This window comes from Vanellus vanellus, assembly GCF_965231255.1.
Source record: "Vanellus vanellus genome assembly, chromosome: 6".
In the NCBI taxonomy this organism is placed as follows: domain Eukaryota; kingdom Metazoa; phylum Chordata; class Aves; order Charadriiformes; family Charadriidae; genus Vanellus; species Vanellus vanellus.
In genome coordinates, this window is record NC_138911.1 from 2097452 (window position 1) to 2116873 (window position 19422).

Consider the following 19422-nt stretch of genomic DNA (forward strand, 5'->3'; position numbering starts at 1 on the left):
AAAAACTAATTGTTTAGAATCATCTTAAATCAGGTGTCTAAAAGCCAGTTTTCCTGGACAGACAGGCGGAAACACAAAACAAGCACCAGATTACAGACGCCTTTAACAGCTTATTTGTATTTTACATTTTTTCAAGCGTATTGATTTCATTACCTCCCTTTTCTGAAGAAAAAAAAAAAAGGAGATATTAAGGTGAGAATTGCTTTCTTAGTCTTCCATTCACACACAAATCAGTCAGACAGTGTATTGTCCTGGCAGCAATTTGAATTTTGTATGCATTTCTTTGTTACGGCTGTAGAATTTGGACAGCTTTCCCTCAGTCTAACACCGGCCAATCTGCTCAATCTGTTTTGGCTGTACATGTCTTAGACATCATAGAGATTTGTTCTTACTTTCATTTCATACTGTGGTTTATTTAGACTTTGAACTCCATTGGGGAAGGACTTTCTGTGGGTTTCTCTAGGCTTGAATTGAATTTTTCCACCTAACTTTACTCATCAAAGCATGTCTACATAAGGAAGGTCGATTGGTGTGTGGAGAGGTGTTGTCCCCCTGTAGTCAGTGGGCGACTCTGATATGAAATTGGAATTACAGTGGCATCCAACAGCATACAGATATTGACCGTAACGCCACTGAGTAACAAATAAACCCACACTGCAGAAGGGAGGACACACAGTCATCCACAACTGAGAAAGCTCCTGGGTGGGGAGCAAAACCACCTGTGTTGCATGAGGGTGAGTAGAAAGCACATCTTTAAAAAAGTTTAGTTTAATTGTCAGTAAGTTCAGGAGGTCTGGAATACTCTTCATCTTGCCTGGGTTACTTAAAACCAAAGGATCTGTCTTTGAGTTATGGAAAGAAAACCCCTCTCCAAAATTCATGTCTGATTATGTCCTACTCACATCAGAAACCAAAACAATCTACTGACAGCTGTCCACAAGACAAAATAAAATTGGAAGATCTTGGCCCACGAGGAGCCAGAGTTGGACTGAAATGCAGCAGGAATGACGAGGGGCAGAAATCAGTCACAGAGGAAGCAAAGCGGGTTATGGAAACAGGGTTGAGAAAATGCTTACAGCATGAGGGGATAAATATTAGTTACAAACAACTGCACTCTTTATCAGAGAGGACGGCAGTTTTGTTGGCTAACCAACATATCAGAGGTTGAGAAATCTTCAGGTCTGAAGAGAAATCCCAGTAGCAGCTCACGCTTGCGACAAGAAAACATCTGTATGCTCTGAAGTTAATTACGAAACCCTTCAGAAGCAAAATTCGTTTTAAGCTTTAGAAAAAGCACTTAATTTTTCTCACAGTTCTTTAACTCTTTTTTTCTCTTTTCTCCCTTTTTTCTTTCTTGTCATGATGCTATTGGCATTTTCCATTTCTATTTTAAATGAACAGCCAGAGTGAGGCAGGCTGAAGTCTCAATGTCTGTTTTTTTAGCCCTGGGTTTTAGGCCAAATCCCAAACATCATTTAGAAAGTTATTTGCATGCATGGTCTTTTCATTTAGGTGTTGTTGAATTTAGCACATCTATGATTTAATCTCAGTCTTTGTAAAATAAGTCTTGGACAATTGCAGGTAGAGAAATAATCACATTTGAGTATTGTTTCAACTCATAGAACGAAATGCAATACTACCAATCCCTGTAAAGCCCTTAAATAAACAGGGATTTGGGTCTATTCATTGCCTTTCTCAGGGCACGCTTCACGTCCTTGTTCCTAAGGCTGTAGATGAGGGGGTTCAGCATTGGGGCTACAATGGTGTAAAACACTGCAACCACTTTGTCCCTGTCCTGTGGAGGCATTGACTTAGGCTTCATGTACGTGCAGATGGCTGTCCCATAGAATATGGTTACTGCTGTCAGGTGGGATCCACAGGTGGAGAAGGCCTTGGATTGCACATGTACAGACTGAATCTTCAAGATGGCAGAAAGGATATGGGCATAGGAGGTGATGATCAGAAGAAAGGGGATGAAGACTATGAGGATGCTGAAGATAAAGATGACCAACTCCATGAGGGCAGTGTCAGTGCAGGCCAAGGCCAGCACTGCTGGCACTTCACAGAAGTAATGGTTCAAGACATCAGGCCCGCAGAAGGGCAGCCTCAAGGTGAGGCTGTTGATGACCATGGAGCTCAGCAGGCTGCTGGTCCAGGAAGCCACCACCATGCGAGTGCAAAGCTTCCTGGTCATGACGGTGGTGTAGAGCAAGGGGTGACATATTGCCATATACCGATCGTAAGCCATGACCCCAAGCAGGATGCACTCTGTCATGCCAAAAGCCAGACAGAAATACATCTGAGCAGCACATCCAGAGAAGGAGATGGTCCTCTTCTTGGTCAAGAGATTCACCAGCATCTGGGGGATGTTGCTGGAGACGTAGCAGATGTCTAAGAAGGACAGGTTGGCAAGGAAAAAGTACATTGGTGAGTGCAAGTGGCAATCTGCTCTGATCACTGTAACAATCACGATGTTCCCCATCATTGTGAACAGATAAAACACCAGAAACACTATGAAAAGAAGAGTCTGTGTCCTTGGCTGGGAGGAAAGGCCTTGAAAGAAGAATTCTGTCACTACGCTTTGGTTTTCCCTGGCCATTGTTATTCCAGTGGTTTAACTGTCAAGATAAGAAATAGTAACAAAGTCAACTCAAATCTGTTGCAAGATAAGTGTAACAAGAGCTTATATTTCTCTTTGAAGGGGATAGACTGCTGTGGAAAATAACGTAGCAGACACAACATACCATCCATTGTCTATTACAGTGAACAGAGAAATGAAAAAATGTTGAAAAAGTTTTCGTGTGGTATATTTAGCTGAACCCCTGTTCATGTTGGTTGCAGTCTAATTACGCACAATTAACAGAAAAATGCCTAATTTATACACATTTTAATGCCCAACAGAGTTACTATCCTCTTTAGAAAATCAAAATTCAATGTTAGATCACAAGATTATGTGTTAAGATCCCAATTCTTGATATCCTTTCTTAACATGGGAAGAAACACGAAACAGACTTTGGAGTGAAACAATCCTTCGGACACTCTCATGAAACAGAGCTACTCTTTTGGACAGATATCCATAGACCTGTATCCTTTTCCTGCAATGAAGCCAAAATTCAGCACACAGATCCCATCTAACAAATTAAATATGTCCAACCACCTTAACTTGAATCTAGGATATTATGGCACTCTCATCACTATAGGTCCTACTGTTCGTGTTCTGCCTTTACGCAGTATTGTCTAAGATGTTTTAAGTCTTTACTGTGACAAGAAAGTTTCAGAGTAGTATATGGTCACAGTTGCTCGATCCTCAGTCTTCATGCAGTAGAAGGAGAGTAGCAGAATGCCAACATCGATAATGCTATGGAAGACACTAATAAATGTCACCTGATATGCTGTAGGGTATCGGAGACATCTGAAGGCGGCCGTCACATTTGATGCGGGGATGTTGGAGAGCTCTGGAATGAAAATTGGACAAATGACAGGTCACACGAGGGTGTCTCAAGTGGCACCAGGCTGCTACGGCTGAACAAATTATTTGGATGTCTAGTTGATACAGTCAATGGACTCTGAAGGGCGGTTCAGATGACCAGCTAGGAGGTGATAACTTTAGCTATCTTAACTTCTCAGCTGTTCCTGCCAACCTGAGCAGACTTCTGGACTTAGTTTTGACACCTGGTTTATTCCTCTCTCATGACAGAAATACAGACGTATAACTTACATACAAATGCTTATACATAGATGCCTAAATCTGATGCCTTAACCTGAAACTGAATCCTATCCTGTGTTTTTAAGCCCAAGCAGACTCGCACAGCCTGAATTAGCAATTATGCTGTCAAGGGAAAGTATTGCAAAATGAAGCATCTTTCCAAAACAGAAACTGTTCTGGAAGAGAGGTTAAGAAATAATCCTAAAAAGCTCAATTCAAGGAGGCAGTTTGCCTCAGCCCAAGATTCATGTCTCAGGTAGGTGAGGTGGCTGAGCCATCACCCCAGTCAATACCGCCAGAGGACTCTGTCTCCACCCCAGCCCAGGGAGCCCAGACTGCTCAGCACCCATCTCCTAGTCCACGACGGCCGGTGCATCCCTCCTGATTTGAAAGGAAAGATTAAGGTGCCAAAGCACCCACGCCTCTTGCCATCTTAGGTACACTATGGTATCCAAGATATCTGTATGGGATAAGCACATGCGATAAAAGAGCTGCACAAGACTTGTGTCAACCAGCTTTTCACTGGTGCCTGTGCAAATGTGGCCGTCAGCTCATATGTACACACCTAAATTTCAGTGGGATGGGTCTGACCCCTCATGTTTAACAAGATTAATCCAATTCTTATTTAAGACATGAACTCTCTAGACTAGGTGGACTCTATCAGTTACGATGTCAACTGTAAGGACCTGAATAGTAGGAAAATCATCATCCTTCTTAAGATGTAGAACTTGAGAGACATCTTTCTCTCATTTACGCACTTATACGCACTACCATTTTAAAGCCTGTGCCAACATAAACAGCTACATCCAACTTCTGATTCTGTTCAGGCATTTATAATTTACATAACTACACTGTGTAGGCAAAGAACAATTAAATTTTGCCTTCAATGAACGGGTTGTGGCAATGTTTCTGATGAATATCATGCCACATTAAAAAACATCCTTCAGGATCCGAAAACTGTAAGCTGCTGGGAGAGAGAAGGGAAATTTACTGTAGTTATAGTATAAATAACTAGAGTGGGATCCTCTCAAGGATTTAGTTTTCTAAATACTTTGGAGTATCTGAGACCAAGTGGTTCATGAGAAGTTCCACGGACTTGAGCTCTGTACTTCTAGATCACTTACCTACCTCTGAAAATCATCCCCTTACATTATTTATATTAGTAGATAGCACAAGCTCTGAACTTTACATCTTTTGATTTCAAAGTAATTTGAAGGATGAGAGTCATTTATGTTTTAGAGATGAGAAAAAGTAGACAAAAATAAGGTAAGTGCTTTGCTTAAGGTTAAAAGAGGTTTCTTAGAGAAACCATTACCTTATTGTGGCATATCTATCAGCAGTGACAAACACACCTTGGACCTATATAAATACTCATATAGACTAAAATACCTTGAAATCATCCTGACGTATCTCTGTTCAAGATTTGTAAATTTAAGGAATGTTTTTTCCATACCTGAAAATGTCCAATCTGCAAGAAGGTTGAAACTCATCCAATAACAGCAATACTGATAGCAGAACGCACAGACAACCCTGCCAAATCTCCAGAAATGTTAGATGTTTGGAGGTAAGAAATAAATGCAAAGTGGTTTAAGCCCTTTACAAAGATTTAACTCATTTGAAGTGATAGCAAAGTAGCAGAAGAATTGAAATCACATTTCAAAATTTCCCTTTTGAGACACCGTAACCAATTTTAAATGCCAAAGGCAGTGGTCCCGGAGGTAGCATTGCAATTACTTCTTGTAAGCACAAGCCCAAGTATAATTGCAAGTATTTAAGTCATAAACAATCATAGTTTTGGTAAAAGTTTTTAAAAATGCCTGTTCAAGACCTGGTGAACTGTATGTTACACTCCAAATTTTAAGAGACCAAATATTTTAATGGATTTGTGGGATTTTTAGAGTTACCTCCCTTTTGAGTCAAATTACTTCTGTGAGGCTGAAACACACCAATACTCTGATTTTGGTCTCAAGACATCAGGAAATGCAGAATCTGTTACATCTCATAAGGTGAAACCCTCCTCAGATGTCCAAGATAGTTATCTAGGTCTAAGCTACTAACTTGCTCTATAGTTACCAGCAGAAAATAGCCTATTTCAGAGCAGAAGGGGAACAATGCTTCCTCCATATTCAGGTCAGAGGAATCAGCATTTCTAGAGAGCAACTGACCTCTCTGTTTGGAAAGGGGAGGATAAATACACATATTTGGTGAAACGACTTCCTAAGGGCTGGTGGAGTGGGAAGGCAGTGGTGGAATGCATAGCCCAGATAATTTCCCCTAGCACCAGGTACTCATCTCTTTCCCATCTGCCTGGACCCAAAACAGACACCTCAAGAGGACAAAATTGCTCTGGACTCAGTAAATATGGGGTTGCAGCTGTTTGAGCTGCAAAAATTTGGACTCGGTGACCGGGTTTGTGTCACGACACATTTTTAATGAGGTTTCAGTGCTGGATAAGGTGTGCCAAAGGTGCATTCAAACTTTTGGAGGCCTGAGGAGAAGTAAGACCTCGCTTTGGACCTGCTTCCCTTTGGAGTACAAGCATCTTCAGCCAGGATAAAGAGGCGCACTCATCTCTGAGGAGAGATCATCAGCTGTAACCCCCTCCGGGAGCTAGGTGCTCATCCATAAGTGTTCCTCAAAAAGGAGACATGTTTTTTTTGTTTTTTTTTTCTTGTGCCCAATAGCCTACAACACTAGAAAGAGGGAGCTCCATCACGCAGCTGTGATTTTCTTTGCCAGAGCTGGGAAAAAATTTAACAGGGAAGGACCATAATATACTCATCCAGTTTCTGATACTCTTTCTCTGAACATCTATTTTTGGCTGCTGTCAGAAATCAATACCCCTGGGCTGACTCTTCTCTCTGGGCTGCCCTGTTGGAAGAGCAGTGTGGGAGTACAGACGCGGAGCGGCCAGCTGGAACACGCAGAAAAATGTTGGCAAGCTCTGTTTGGTGATCTTTTTTAAATACTGCTGCTTCAGGAGAATCTCCAGTCTTTCCCTGCAGTTGCTCACTCACATCTCTACAAATACAGTCTTCTCTGACATGCTCTTTCGCACCAGGATACTGGGAGGGGAAGCTGAATTTCTGGAATAGGTTCCCCTGTAACTGTATAAAGCTATCCTTGTAAATGAATAAAATATGGGGGAGTCCAAATAATGGGAAGAAAAATACCCTGTATCAATGAAATCCCCGTACTAATCATCAGCAGTGCATTTCTACTTCACATTTGCTACTGAAAATCAGACTCCACCTATTTGCATATCCGGCTAATCTCGTATAACCAGTGAGGGATGGAAATAGACCAGTTTCATGTGTCTATTCCAAAAGATAAAGGATTTCTGCAATTCTTGATGTGCCTTCAAAAAAAATTCATATGCCTAACGCTATTGAACTTCAACTGAAACCTCGATGAAGACATCGATTTTTACTGCTTAATATAACTATATGGACCAGTTGTAGACAATCCAACAATCACCGCCATATTTCATTCCCCATACGAATGCGTTGTATTCTTACAAAATGTATGTCAGCCAAAATGTAGAACCAGTGCACAAGAATACAGTTAAGGTGTGAATATTCGTCTGTTTTCTCACTTCTCCATATTTGCTGTGGAGAAGGCATTTCTTAAGAAAACAAATTTTTTCCTTAAGCAAAATTCAACTATATTAATAGTATGTGGGGGGTTTATTATTTGCAGTGCAACCACAGCAGATTTTCCTCTCTCTCCTTTATATAGTGCTGTCAGATATGAAAATGCGCAACATGAAAGCAACTGTGAATGATTTATTTTTCTCCTTTAAAAACACTATTCAGTTGTGAAATTTGGGTTGGGCTACAGTTCTGGCTTTAAAATTCCCAAGACTTTGGGGATCACAAAAAGTTCGCATCCAGTGTTCCAGTGCCATTCTCTCCTCCCTTTCCTCTGTATTTTTTTAAATTCTGTATACAAAAGATAGAATCATAGAATTGTAGAATCACAGAATGGTTTGGGTTGGAAGGAACCTTAAAGATCATCTAGTCTACCCCCTCTGCCATGGGTGGGGACACCTTCCACTAGACCAGGTTGCCCAGAGTTTTGTGCAAAGATGCACATATCTGTCATGCCCACCTTCCTTCGACCCATGGAGCATGATAAATTTGGAATTGAGGGCTTTCAAAACTTCAAACCCAAGAACAATTGTTCTTACTCTAAAACATTTGTGTCTTATGTTGAGACAAAATCTCTCCTGGTGGGAGATTTTGTCTTCTCCATATGGCTCCTTACAAAGAGAGCGCCTTTGTCCTCTTTGTAGCCACCCTCTAAGTACTTTGCATCTGCATATATTAGAAACTATATTACCTCTACTTGGCAAGCTGTGGATCCTTGAAAATTTACTATCGTGTAAAGCGGCTATTTCAGCTGATTCAGAAAGCGAGGATTGTGTTTAGTTCTTTCCATTTGGAAAGCGAAAATAGGGGGTAAATGGCATAGGACAGCCCTTATCAGTGGAGTCTTAATGGATTCCTCAACTTCTCCAAAAGAATCACTCCTCTTACAGAGATTCACCCCTTCACTAGTATTGTTCTGGTAATTCATGGCCAAAACTCAGCCTTCCTGCTACTACTTCCCCAATCTACAAGAAGCTGCCGGGGCCTTGAGGACGCTAATAGGACTCAATGGCCCTGATGAGCCTCACCTGGACCACTCCACACGCACGCCCCTGCCCATGGCCCAGGGGCCCCATTTAAGCTCAGTCTAGGGCCATCAGCCCTTCCTTGGCTGCACTGTGTGTGTGTCTGGCTGTGGTTGTGCTCCTGCCTCCTGGATGGACCCTGGATCAAAACTGTAGCTTTGTCTCCCACCCTGTTCCTGGCCCATCTCCCTTTGCTTCTGATGGCACCCTGTGCATGGGCCCAGTACCTAGTTCATCGCTTGCTGGGGCTGTTAATGGACCTCGTTGCCAGCCCCTGGCTCTGCCTGCTGTGTTCAGCCCCCACAGGTCTGTCCTGAGGCACTGCCTGTGCTGGGGTCCCCCTTGGCTCCTCGTTCCCTCTTCCTTGGGGACTGGCTGGCCCTTGCAGCTCCCTCATAGTAGCCATGCGGATATGTTGCAGGAATGTGCCTCTGCTTCTAAACTTCTGCGGACTCTGAAAGAAAACACTCCAGTCTGTCTAACCCAGGTATGAAATATCCCTGAATATCTTCAATATTAAATCCCTTTCCTTTTTCTTCACAAAACTTCTTGGGTTTAGGGCTGAGCTTTGATGTTCTGCTCCACCTCTCCTTAAAGCTATTTTATTTCTGTTCCCAACCTCTCACACACAGTAGAAGTGACCAGGAGCTCTCATCCCACTAGAAGCTCTCATCCCACTAGAAGCTCTCATCCTACTATGGTGTGTGCATTTTCTGCTGTCTCTGCATGGCCACGTGGATAGAAGGTTTTCATTCAGTTTGATGTCTCAGCTGACTATGGTGAAATAACTGCATTGCTTATACCTGGCATGCAGTTGCTTCTCTTTCCCAAAAGACTTTCTAAGCTCTAAAACCCAGTTGTTGGCAGAAGTAGTCACAAATATATAGCTCATTGTTGGGAACATAATTTAATAAGAGGATGGGATGAGCTGCGGTGGTCAGGCACAGGGCTTGGCCAGACAAACCAACCAGCAGGTGGTGGCTTAGAGGCCACCAGCCCCTTTAACGCCTCCCTTCTCTCATTGTCCCCTTCTTCCTCTTCCCTCATCAGCCACGATATCTCAGTTTCTCCACCTTTGTCTCCTCCCAAATAAATGACCCACTGTGATCACTTGTTCCAATTTTGCTACATTTGTTGCTGAATTTGCTATTCCCAATACCCAGGTAAACTAGGTTTCATGTGGTGTTCCTGGTATGGTTCCTAGGCACTGCTGGCCTGGTCAGGGTCTGCTCCCCAAAGGGTGTCCAACCCTTCCCCTTCAACCATCTGTGAAGCCTGCCCAGCTCTAGCACCTCTGGTGGCCTCCTGACCACTGGTGAAATCTGGCCATCCACCCTGGTGCTGTTAATTTGACAGCTCCTCACTGCATACTTATGTCCAGTGGTTTCTCATGTTATGTCCAGGAGTTTTTCATGGTCTGCTCAGTGAGCTTGACATCAGGCTAGGGCCTACTCATTCCCCTAAATATCTTTTCTAAGATGAACATTGTGTCACAAGTGTGTTGGAACCACTCTGTTTCATCATGGCTAAGATTCATGTCCCATAATTTTCTGTATCTAACAGGGAAACGGGCAAATCGTATTTAGTTGTCTCTGATCAGTTCATTATCAAAGGGTTGAAATCTGCTTCTCCCAAGGTAATTTTTCCTAAGTGCGGTGCATAGGAAGAGCTTCCCCACAAGTATTTTGAGACCAAACCTCTCCTTTTCTCTGCTGCTCCTAAGGGCTTCAGTTGATGTGGTGTGGTCTGGCATGGGTTCTCCTAATGAGTAAATATCTGTGAGCGGTGACCCATCATCTTAGATGCCATTTTCTATTTAAATCCACCGCTGGGACTTGCAGTTTGTTTGGTTTGGTTTTGGTGTTTTTTTTTTGTTGTTGTTGTTTTTTCTTTTTAAATAGATGGGGTATCTGTATCAGCAAAGGGTCCTATAAAACAAGTTCTTGCAAACCTCTACAAAGCTAAATGCTCTTCTAGGAATATCACAATTTCATCAGAATGGTGAGCTCCTGTTTTATGAAAGTTTTTGGTCAGCTTTAGTATAACCAATAAAAAAGTATCTCCTTCAAGACTGTGTTCTTGTTTGCTCACCACTGATTCCCGTAGTTACCAAATCTCAATGATGACCTTAAGCCAAAGGTGTCACGTAGAATTGATTGCATCAAGCTGTGTCTGATTGCTGAACCTTATCTGGGGAATGCACATATGTAGCATTCATTTATTTGATCTTAAAGCAGTGCTGCTCATTAGTAATGTTAAACCTGCCTTCTGCAAACTCAGGCTATGCCGTCGATTGGAAATGTTCCTGGTTTCGAACACATTAGCCCAGATTTATTCTTAGCAAATGTCCATGAGGACCTGGATCTCCTCTTGGCCCCATCGTTCCCTCTTGAAGATCTGCCAGAAGAACTAAATAATGTGAGGAGTGCTTCTCAATCTGAAAAATACAGCTCCTTATGGAGTGACACGAAGAATACCGTGCCTTTGAAGTAGGGGTGGCCTGTGGGAAAGGAGTGTACGTGAGGCTTTGGGTATAATTAGTGGGCTTAAGGGTAAAATCAGACCGTATAGCTGCACTGACAGAGAAGAAAGAAGGCAGTGGCTCACTATATCTTGTAGCAATGACGTGCACGAGCACTTGGGTCCTCAAGATTGCTATCTTCTTTTTGCTTTTAGTTTAAATGGTCAGCAGCCAAATGGAGACTGAAATTCAAGAATGTTCAAATTTATTTTGTTTAGTCTATGGCACCTTTTTACCAGTTTAACTTCAAAAGGAAACAAGGACTTTTTCTAGGAGTCTCTTGAGAGCATCCTTCACCTCTGTGTTCCTCAGGCTGTAGATCAGGGGGTTCAGCATGGGAATCACCAGGGTGTAGACAACAGACACCACTTTGTCCTGGTCCAGGGAGTAGCTAGAAGTGGGGCGGAGGTACATGAAGATCATAGTCCCATAAAAAACTGAGACCGATGTCAAATGTGAGGCACAGGTGGAGAAAGCTTTGTGCCCGCTCTCTGAGGAGCGGATCCTCAGGACGGTGGTAAGGATATAACTATATGAGACAACAATGAATATTAAAGTGCTGAGTGCAATAAAAGTAGCAATGGTGAAAAGCACACGTTGTCTGACAGTGGTACTGGAGCAGGAAAGTTTCAGGAGCGGAGGAATGTCACAGAAGAAGTGATTGATGACATTAGGACCACAGAATTGCGAACTGAACACTGAGCTGACAAGCACTGTTTGACTCACAGTAGATATTATGTAGGATCCCACAGTCAGTTGGACACAAACCTTTTGAGACATGGTGGCCACGTAGAGCAGAGGGTTACAGATGGCAACGTACCGGTCATAGGCCATTGCAGCCAGCAGGTAACACTCAGTGATGATGCAGAATCCACAAAAGTACATCTGGGCTGCACAACCTGGCAGGGAGATGGCTTTCCTTCCTTCAAAGAAGCTCACTAGCATTTTGGGAGCAACTGCTGAGGAATTACCTAGGTCTACCAGAGAGAGGTGGCAGAGGAAGAAGTACATGGGGGTGTGGAGTTGAGAGTCAAGCCTGATTAATGCAATCATGCCAAGATTCCCCACCAACGAGGTGACACAGATCAGAAGGAACAGCACAAAGAGAATGACCTGCAGCTCCCAAACATCTGTGATTCCCAAGAGAATGAACTCGTCAACAGCTGTCTTGTTTCTTCTGACCATTCCCTTAAGGAACCTGAATATTTTAAGAGGGAGAAAAATCAAAGAACACAAGTAAGTAACAACTCTGGATAGAAGAATAAGTAATAATGATGCTGGGAGCGTCGGGCAGGGATGTAGGAGAAGAAAATTGGATACTGCTTTATTTTAACGGAAGCCTGGCTGTCTGTTAGTGTGCCAGAACTGGATGCTTCACTCGGTTCTCTTGAGAAGCTTGCTGTTATGCATTTAACATTTTTGTAATGACCGCCTCAAAGAAGGATTACTTTTGTTCCATTGCCGAGATTGTTCCAGGAAAGAGGAGAAACTTGTTATCCATTCTGATCTTTTTTTTTTTTTTTTAATTATTCCTGCTTACTTCTATTACTAAATTTTCTCAAATGCTTATCTGCGTCCATGGTGCCCAGGAGGAATAACAGGATGATTCTGGTTACCTGCGCTGTTGTTCTTAAATAGTGGAGTAATAAATTGCTCTCAGCTTCTAAGGATGAGATTTAGGTTGGCCAGGGCAGTTCTGAGGAGAAGTCCTCATAGGAAGATACCACCAAATTTAAAAAAAAAAAAAAAAAAAATCCATGTAGAAAAGCAGTTTATGTTAAAAAGCAGGTGATAATTTCATTACAGTTTATTTGCTGATTCAAAATGTAACAATTCAAAGGAGAAGACAGGGGCAGTGTAGTCACTGACCTTGCCCTGTGTCCCTGAACCTGTTCATGCTAATGGAAGGTCTGTAAGTCTGTCCTGACCAAAATCACACTTGTTTTGTCCAATGTTAAGGAAGGAGTTGTGTATAAATTGAAAGAAACCGAGGAGCTGACACTGAAGACAGAATCCGTCTTGTCTAACATTACCTGCTTCCTCGGTGGACAGCCATGTCTGAGGTAGCCCTTCAAGGCTTCATTTACAGTTGCAGAAAAGAAGTACGCATTTTAAGGCAAAATTCATGTAAGCTACTGAAAATGTCTACTTACTTTGGGATGAAATAAATGGCTTCTTAGAGGTGCCGCTTTCCCATCACTGCTTACAGAGAGCACACAATGATTAGGTAAAATGTAGGAGTCTGTCTCTGCAGGCGATAATATTTAGTCAGACAAATCGGACTTTATTGTCATGTTAAAAACCAGCATGCTTATGGGTGAAACAAAGGAAAGAACACCGTGCCCTCATAATTACCATTTCATTCTTGTAAAACATTGACTTCAAGAAAAACGCCTTTCCTGTTTTCAGATTGTGGTCTTTTCTTGACATTTCTGTTTAGAGTTCTGTAGAAAATGAGAACTGTTAACTGTAGGTGTATTAAACGAATGCGTGAGCTTGCAAGGTGGAGCTCTTACTGAAATAACTGTATGATTGAAATATCTTTTAAGCTGTTGCTATTTGCATTGCATTGACAGTAATTAAGAGTGCACTTTCAGAGAGTTACAGCAGTTCAGCTGATTAGCAGCAACTTGCAGAGCCCAACAGTTTGACTGCTAATAATTTTCTGTGCTATAGGAAATTCCAGACAGCTCAGTTGGACTATTTGTAGTGGCCAACACTACAGTCTGTATGACGAGTTGATGCTGTTAAATAATAATTCTTTTGTGGTAACCCTACATTTCAGGGCTCATCAAGCCAATGTTAGAACTGCTGTGGATTTTGGTGGTTTGAGATTAAGACTTAAACACAGACTTAAACCAACCCTGTATCTGCTGTAAGCACGGAGAATGGCTGAATTGCAGCTATCGCAGATCTGCCCCAGCTGAGGCAGAGACCTCTCTTGTGGAGTACTGACCTGAATGTCATTTGTCACTCAAAGTACAGACTTCCAGGAGCAAGAGTCCAGAAGTCTCCGCGTGTTATGAAAAGAAGCCACATGGACATTCAAAAGTATTTGTTCTCCTATTTTCCAAAGTAATAAAAAGAATCCAGGTCAGGTCCAAACAATTTTCCTCCCTATGACTTCACTGGGGTTTTTTTTAGACTTTAATTTCAGCATTCCTTACATGAAAATTCATTATTTTTTTTTTACTTATGTATATGAGCACAGAATGCAATTATGTGCATCCTGTGTGCACGATTTAAAGTACAGAGTCAAGATAGAGAATAAAACAGTGACACAATTAACAGTCTGACAGATTTTATAATATTTCAGGCTATGGATACGTTTCCTACCTTGGAAATTAACGTTAATAACGATGCTTTCCTCTCCTCGGGAACAAACGCTGCTAGAAAGCTGGGCACACAACGGCATTGAGAGAAGCTCCGACTACAGGATCAAGTAAGCTGCTGGTGGACTCTGCCCCTCCCCACCTGGCACTGACTCCGGATGGGGTGGGGTGGGATGGGATGGCACCTACAGCCAGCAGGGGAATGGCAAAGTCTTCACAAGCAACTTTCCCAAGCAACTCTCCTTAAGTGCCATCGATGTCCCGCAGGGATCCCACTGAGTGATGCAATGGTTGCAGTACGCTCAGGTCTTTGGTTCGTGAATACAGAGCTCATTAGGGGGGGAAAAAAAAAAAAAAAAGTAGCAACAATGAAATAAAACTCCAGAACATAAGCAGAGGAGTCATATTCTTCTCTAGATAATGTTATAATTAATTTCTACAATAAGTTGGAGCTTTCATTTTCTATTACTTTTACATGGAAGGCATTTATTTTCTCTGGCCGCAGACCCTCTAGTTCATGGGGTCACAGGGAGCAAGAGGCTGCAGAGGACTGCTGGCCTCACGAAACGATCAGCCTTGGTATGAGATCTAGAAGGAGCTGACGTGAAGGAGGGTAATCATTATTTCAAGTTTTCGCTGGCTCTCATGAAACAGTACCATCCCATGCAAGCTGAATTCCAGTCCACGTTCTCTTTATCGCTCTAAAGATAGTTTACACGGCTGGCACTTCTCCCTGTTGGACCATTAAATTTTTATCGATTTACAGTCTGTAGTCATCTGAGATAGTTAGTTAATACTAGACACATGACTGGTCCCTGAAAGCACAGCTGGATCAGAGGAGAGACAGACAGTCCCCTCCTGAACTCGGAGAAGCAATGCCGCAGTAGCCTATATATCGATGTTTGTGCTCTGGAGACTTTCTAGGATTTGAGTGATTATTTCTCTACACGGATTACAGGAGTCGCCTAGAAGTTAGGCTTATACAAGTAACTTTTAATTGTTTAAGATGAGTGATGAACCCCATACTAAGAATATCAAATGAAAGAGCAGAGCTATGAATAACAATCCAAACATGGTAATTTTCCCCTTTTTTCCTGGATGGGCTTTCCCACATCGCTTTCCCCCTACAAACCGGAGTATCCATTACATCCCTGCCATGTGTCATGGTTTAGCCCCTGCCCAGAGTTTCAGAAGGTCCAAGCCCACCCCTCACTGGCTACTGGAAACCTCTGTGGAGCTTTCCCATCCCTTCACAACCAGTTTGTTAAAATGAGAGAAATAAAACCCAGTTCTGCTGCGGTGTTTTGCTTTCCTCCTGTGTGAGTGCTTTGGTCAGTACCCAGGGCCGTGCCGCAGGGGTGTCATCGGTCAGCTCGGGCCCCCAGAGCTTCAAGTTGTGCTCTGCTAAGCGCTGAGGGACAGGGTGTAGGGATAGGAAGGGTAGGATCCATTTTTCTATAATTCCAGCGGTGTAAAATTGAGCTATACAAGCTTAACGTAGCTGTCTGGGCTTATTTTATAGTCAGTGTAGGGAGGAAGAGACCTGCAGAAAGCAATACATGCCCTTTTCCTTAGAAACTTATTTTATGAGGGGATGAGCCATCCTTTGGAAGTGCCTATTTCTTGTGTAATTCCTGTATTATGTAGGGTCTTCATCTAGTGCAAACCAGCACCTTTTAATTTGATAAGTCGTAATCACGTTACCAAGAGTTCTAACTACTGCCTGAATTTCATTTGCTAAATTGCCACAATCACTTTGAGTTGCATGATTTTTTTTTTTATTTTTTTTTTTTCAAAAAAAACACGGTTGCTTCAAGGTCACAGTGGCTTTGTATCCATACCTCTGGATCACAGGCTGGGACTCCATCCTCATTTCAGCGCTGTTTTGACGTTTTTAAAAAAAATACTGTTTATGGGTTTCCAGTCAAAGGAAATATTAGAAGCATTTCCAAAAATGTTTACAATATCTTCGGAGCATATCAGTTCATTGAAACGCTTCCACGCTGAGACAACCCGGTAGCATTTGGTTTGTTCTGCTCTTCCCGTGAGAACATCGTGGTCCCCTGTGTCCAAAAAGAAGACATAAAATCTGTGACATTCCCCAAAAGAAACATTTCCTGCATCCAGGAAAAACCCTAAATATTTTCCTAGCAGGTAAGTCTCCCAAAGAGTAAAATTTCCTTCCATTCAGGGAGTTGTGTAGAAATTGTTCTCAGTCAGTTGCCTTGTTGGCTGAATGAATTTCAGATGCACTAATGGAAAAGCATTGCTGCATCATGATACAACAAAAGAAAAATTAAAAATGAATATATCTTTAAAAAGAGAGGAGGTGGTTTTGTGGGGTTTTGTGTTTTTTTGTGGTTTTTTGTTTGTTTGTGGGTTTTTCTTTTAATTTTTGCACCTAAATTTTGATCTGGGAACTGACATCTCTTGTAGGTCTTTCATCAGAGACCACTGAATTGTTAACAGCTGCTGGGATTTCCGTGCCTTAATTTCTGAGCATGATCAACAGCTGAAAATAGGACGAAATGGCCACATGTGCGTAAGCATGGAATATTTTTCAGGGCAGAAACATTCTTTTTTACTTTCACCAGAAATCTCTCAAACTGCCTGTGACAGCATCAAAATAAATTGTAAAGTTACATGGTCTCTGTTTAACTGGTCTTGGCTAAAAATAAAACATGACTGAAATTTTTTGGAACTTGTCACGTTATTCTAGGAACGTAACTGGGGGACCTGTGTGATGACCTGAGTCACCCAAGACGTTTTCTGGAGTAGAGAGTCACACAGAAAATTACTCAGATTGGAGGATGCACCAAGCCTTCCCCAAAAATGGAGGATCTTGAAAAACAAAGGTGTCTAAAATGAGATTCATCTCACCCGAGGGTAACCATCTACAGTTTTGGCAGTGAATTTATATTGGTCATCCACGTTTGCTTTCTTGTCGACAGCCACGCACGTAGCCAGGATACGATGCGTCCCACCTCCCCCTCTGCGATGGCTATAGACGGAGCTGGAGATGATGCTCTCAGTCCAACTTCTAGAAAGCCAAATACAGGTGAGATTTGTTGCACCCAGAGAGCCTGGAAACACAGTTGGGAACTGAAGCCCCCTCCGTTCTGAACCCCCAGACTCTACTGTAACCATCTACTATTCTTTCCTGAATGAATCAGCTTAGATTATTACTATTTTTTCAGGAACATAGACATTTCTGGTTTGTCTGTGCCTTTGTCCACATAGCATTGATATTTACAGGGTTATTTAACTGACCTGTGTTAGCAGTTCTTTTATCAGATGTCCTTTTGTAATCCTTATCTTTCCTGTAAGTGTAAAGATGAGCAAGATGTATCTGCCCTGCCTGGAACTTTGACTGGCATCAGCAGAAACGTGTCTTAACTTATGGAAAGTTAAGTTAAATGACGCACTTTTTCTGGAAAACTAAAATTAATACACGGAATTAATTTTCTAAATGACTGAGTCTATTTCAAATTCAATTAATAGTTTCGGCCAAAAAAAAAAAAGTGGGGAAAATTGCTTGGAAAATCTAAAAATATTCGTGTTTGAATATTTAAAAACAATATTCATGGCTTTCTTTTCATCAATTGCTTAAGAATTACTCAGCCTCAGGAAAATAAACCCACAAAATATTTGTAAGAAATCCCAGAATGAGACACAATACTTCATTTCATTTTAAACTCAATGATTTTTGTTTGTTCCAAACTAATTATGTCTTTTTGTTTTGTCTAAAAAAAAATAAAATCTGCTCATGTTCTAGCACTTCAATCCATTTTTTTCCAGTGTTCAATTTCACTGCTGCCTCAGGAAGGTCATTATTAACTGTGCCTGAACTCCTTCCTCTACCGTTCACACAGGTAAATGTGACTCAAAGAATATGTTTCTCCTCAAGTGATGCATCATACAAAGTTTCTTCTACACCTGCACTATGGTCTAGCTCTTAAATAAAATCCCATCTGAGGTCCTATTTCATATATATGCAAGGAATATCCAGGAAGGAATTCCACATATAAAGTGTGTTTGTAAAGCTCTCTTTGAGTGTCCTCCTAAGCTTTCCTTTCAGTGGGCATCATCTAAGCCACTGGTTTCCCCCTCTGATATCGGGTGAGATGCTCAAATTTCCTCTACCTCTATCTTGTGAAGGATGTAACGTGTTTGTGCGTTGCCTGCCCACTAGGACTGACTGACCCCCTGACAAATCTGACGTGTACGAAGCCAAACACATGGTAAGGAAATGCCTGAAGAAAACTGCACCACACTGACCGAGTTCATTCTCCTGGGTTTCACTGACCATCTGGAGGTGGAGCTACTTTTGTTTGGACTCTTCCTATTTGTATATGCCACCACTTTGGTGGGGAACATTGGCCTCGTTGTGCTCGTCCAGCTCAATGCCTGCCTTCACACCCCCATGTACTATTTCCTAAGCAATTTATCTTTCTTAGACCTTAGCTGTTCATCCACCATTGCTCCCAAGATGATGGTGAACCTGTTAGCACAGCGGAAGACCATTTCTTTAATCGGCTGTGCAACACAGCTGTTTATCTTTGCTGCCTGCGCTGATGCGGAGTGCCTCATTTTGGCTGTGATGGCCTACGACCGCTATGTGGCCATATGCCACCCTCTTCTCTACACCGTTGCCATGTCCCACAGGGTCTGCACCTCCATGGTAGCCGGTGCTTATCTCAGCGTGGTTCTGACCTCGCTGGTGCACACCTCTTTCACATTCACGTTGTCGTTCTGTGGCTCCAAAGTGATCAACCATTTCTTCTGTGACATTCCCCCGCTGCTGGAGCTCTCCTGCTCTAACACACACATCAACGAGGTCCTCCTCTTCACCCTCTGTGGCTTTATACAAATCATCACCTTTCTGACCATTGTTGTCTCCTACGCCTGCATCCTCAGCACCGTCCTCCGCATCCACGTGGCAGATAGCAGGCACAAAGCCTTCTACACCTGCACCTCCCATCTGACGGCCGTCGGGTTATTCTACGGCTCCCTCCTCTTCACCTATTTACGGCCCAGCTCCAGCTACTCGCTGGACACAGACAAAGTGATCTCTCTGTTTTATACTGTCATCTTTCCCATGCTGAACCCCCTGATTTACAGCCTGAGGAACAAAGAGGTGAAGGATGCCCTATGGAGAACAGTAGAGAGAAGAGTGTTTCCTCAGTGA

The 19422-nt window shown here is 42.4% G+C and overlaps 2 protein-coding genes across 2 annotated transcripts; one reads left to right on the forward strand and one right to left on the reverse strand.

Annotated features, from left to right (window-relative positions):
- Positions 1 to 1657: 1657 nt before the first annotated feature.
- LOC309673302 (uncharacterized protein) lies at positions 1658 to 12087 on the reverse strand (the record flags this gene model as incomplete). The annotated part of the gene is made up of 2 exons (XM_082485043.1): positions 1658 to 2602; positions 11167 to 12087. The coding sequence occupies 2 exons, from the start codon at positions 12085 to 12087 to the stop codon at positions 1658 to 1660; spliced, it is 1866 nt and encodes a 621-aa protein (XP_082341169.1).
- A 6396-nt stretch (positions 12088 to 18483) lies between these two features.
- Positions 18484 to 19422, forward strand: LOC309673078 (olfactory receptor 5AS1-like; the record flags this gene model as incomplete). The annotated part of the gene is made up of 1 exon (XM_082484783.1): positions 18484 to 19422. One exon carries the CDS (start codon positions 18484 to 18486, stop codon positions 19420 to 19422), a length of 939 nt encoding a protein of 312 aa, XP_082340909.1.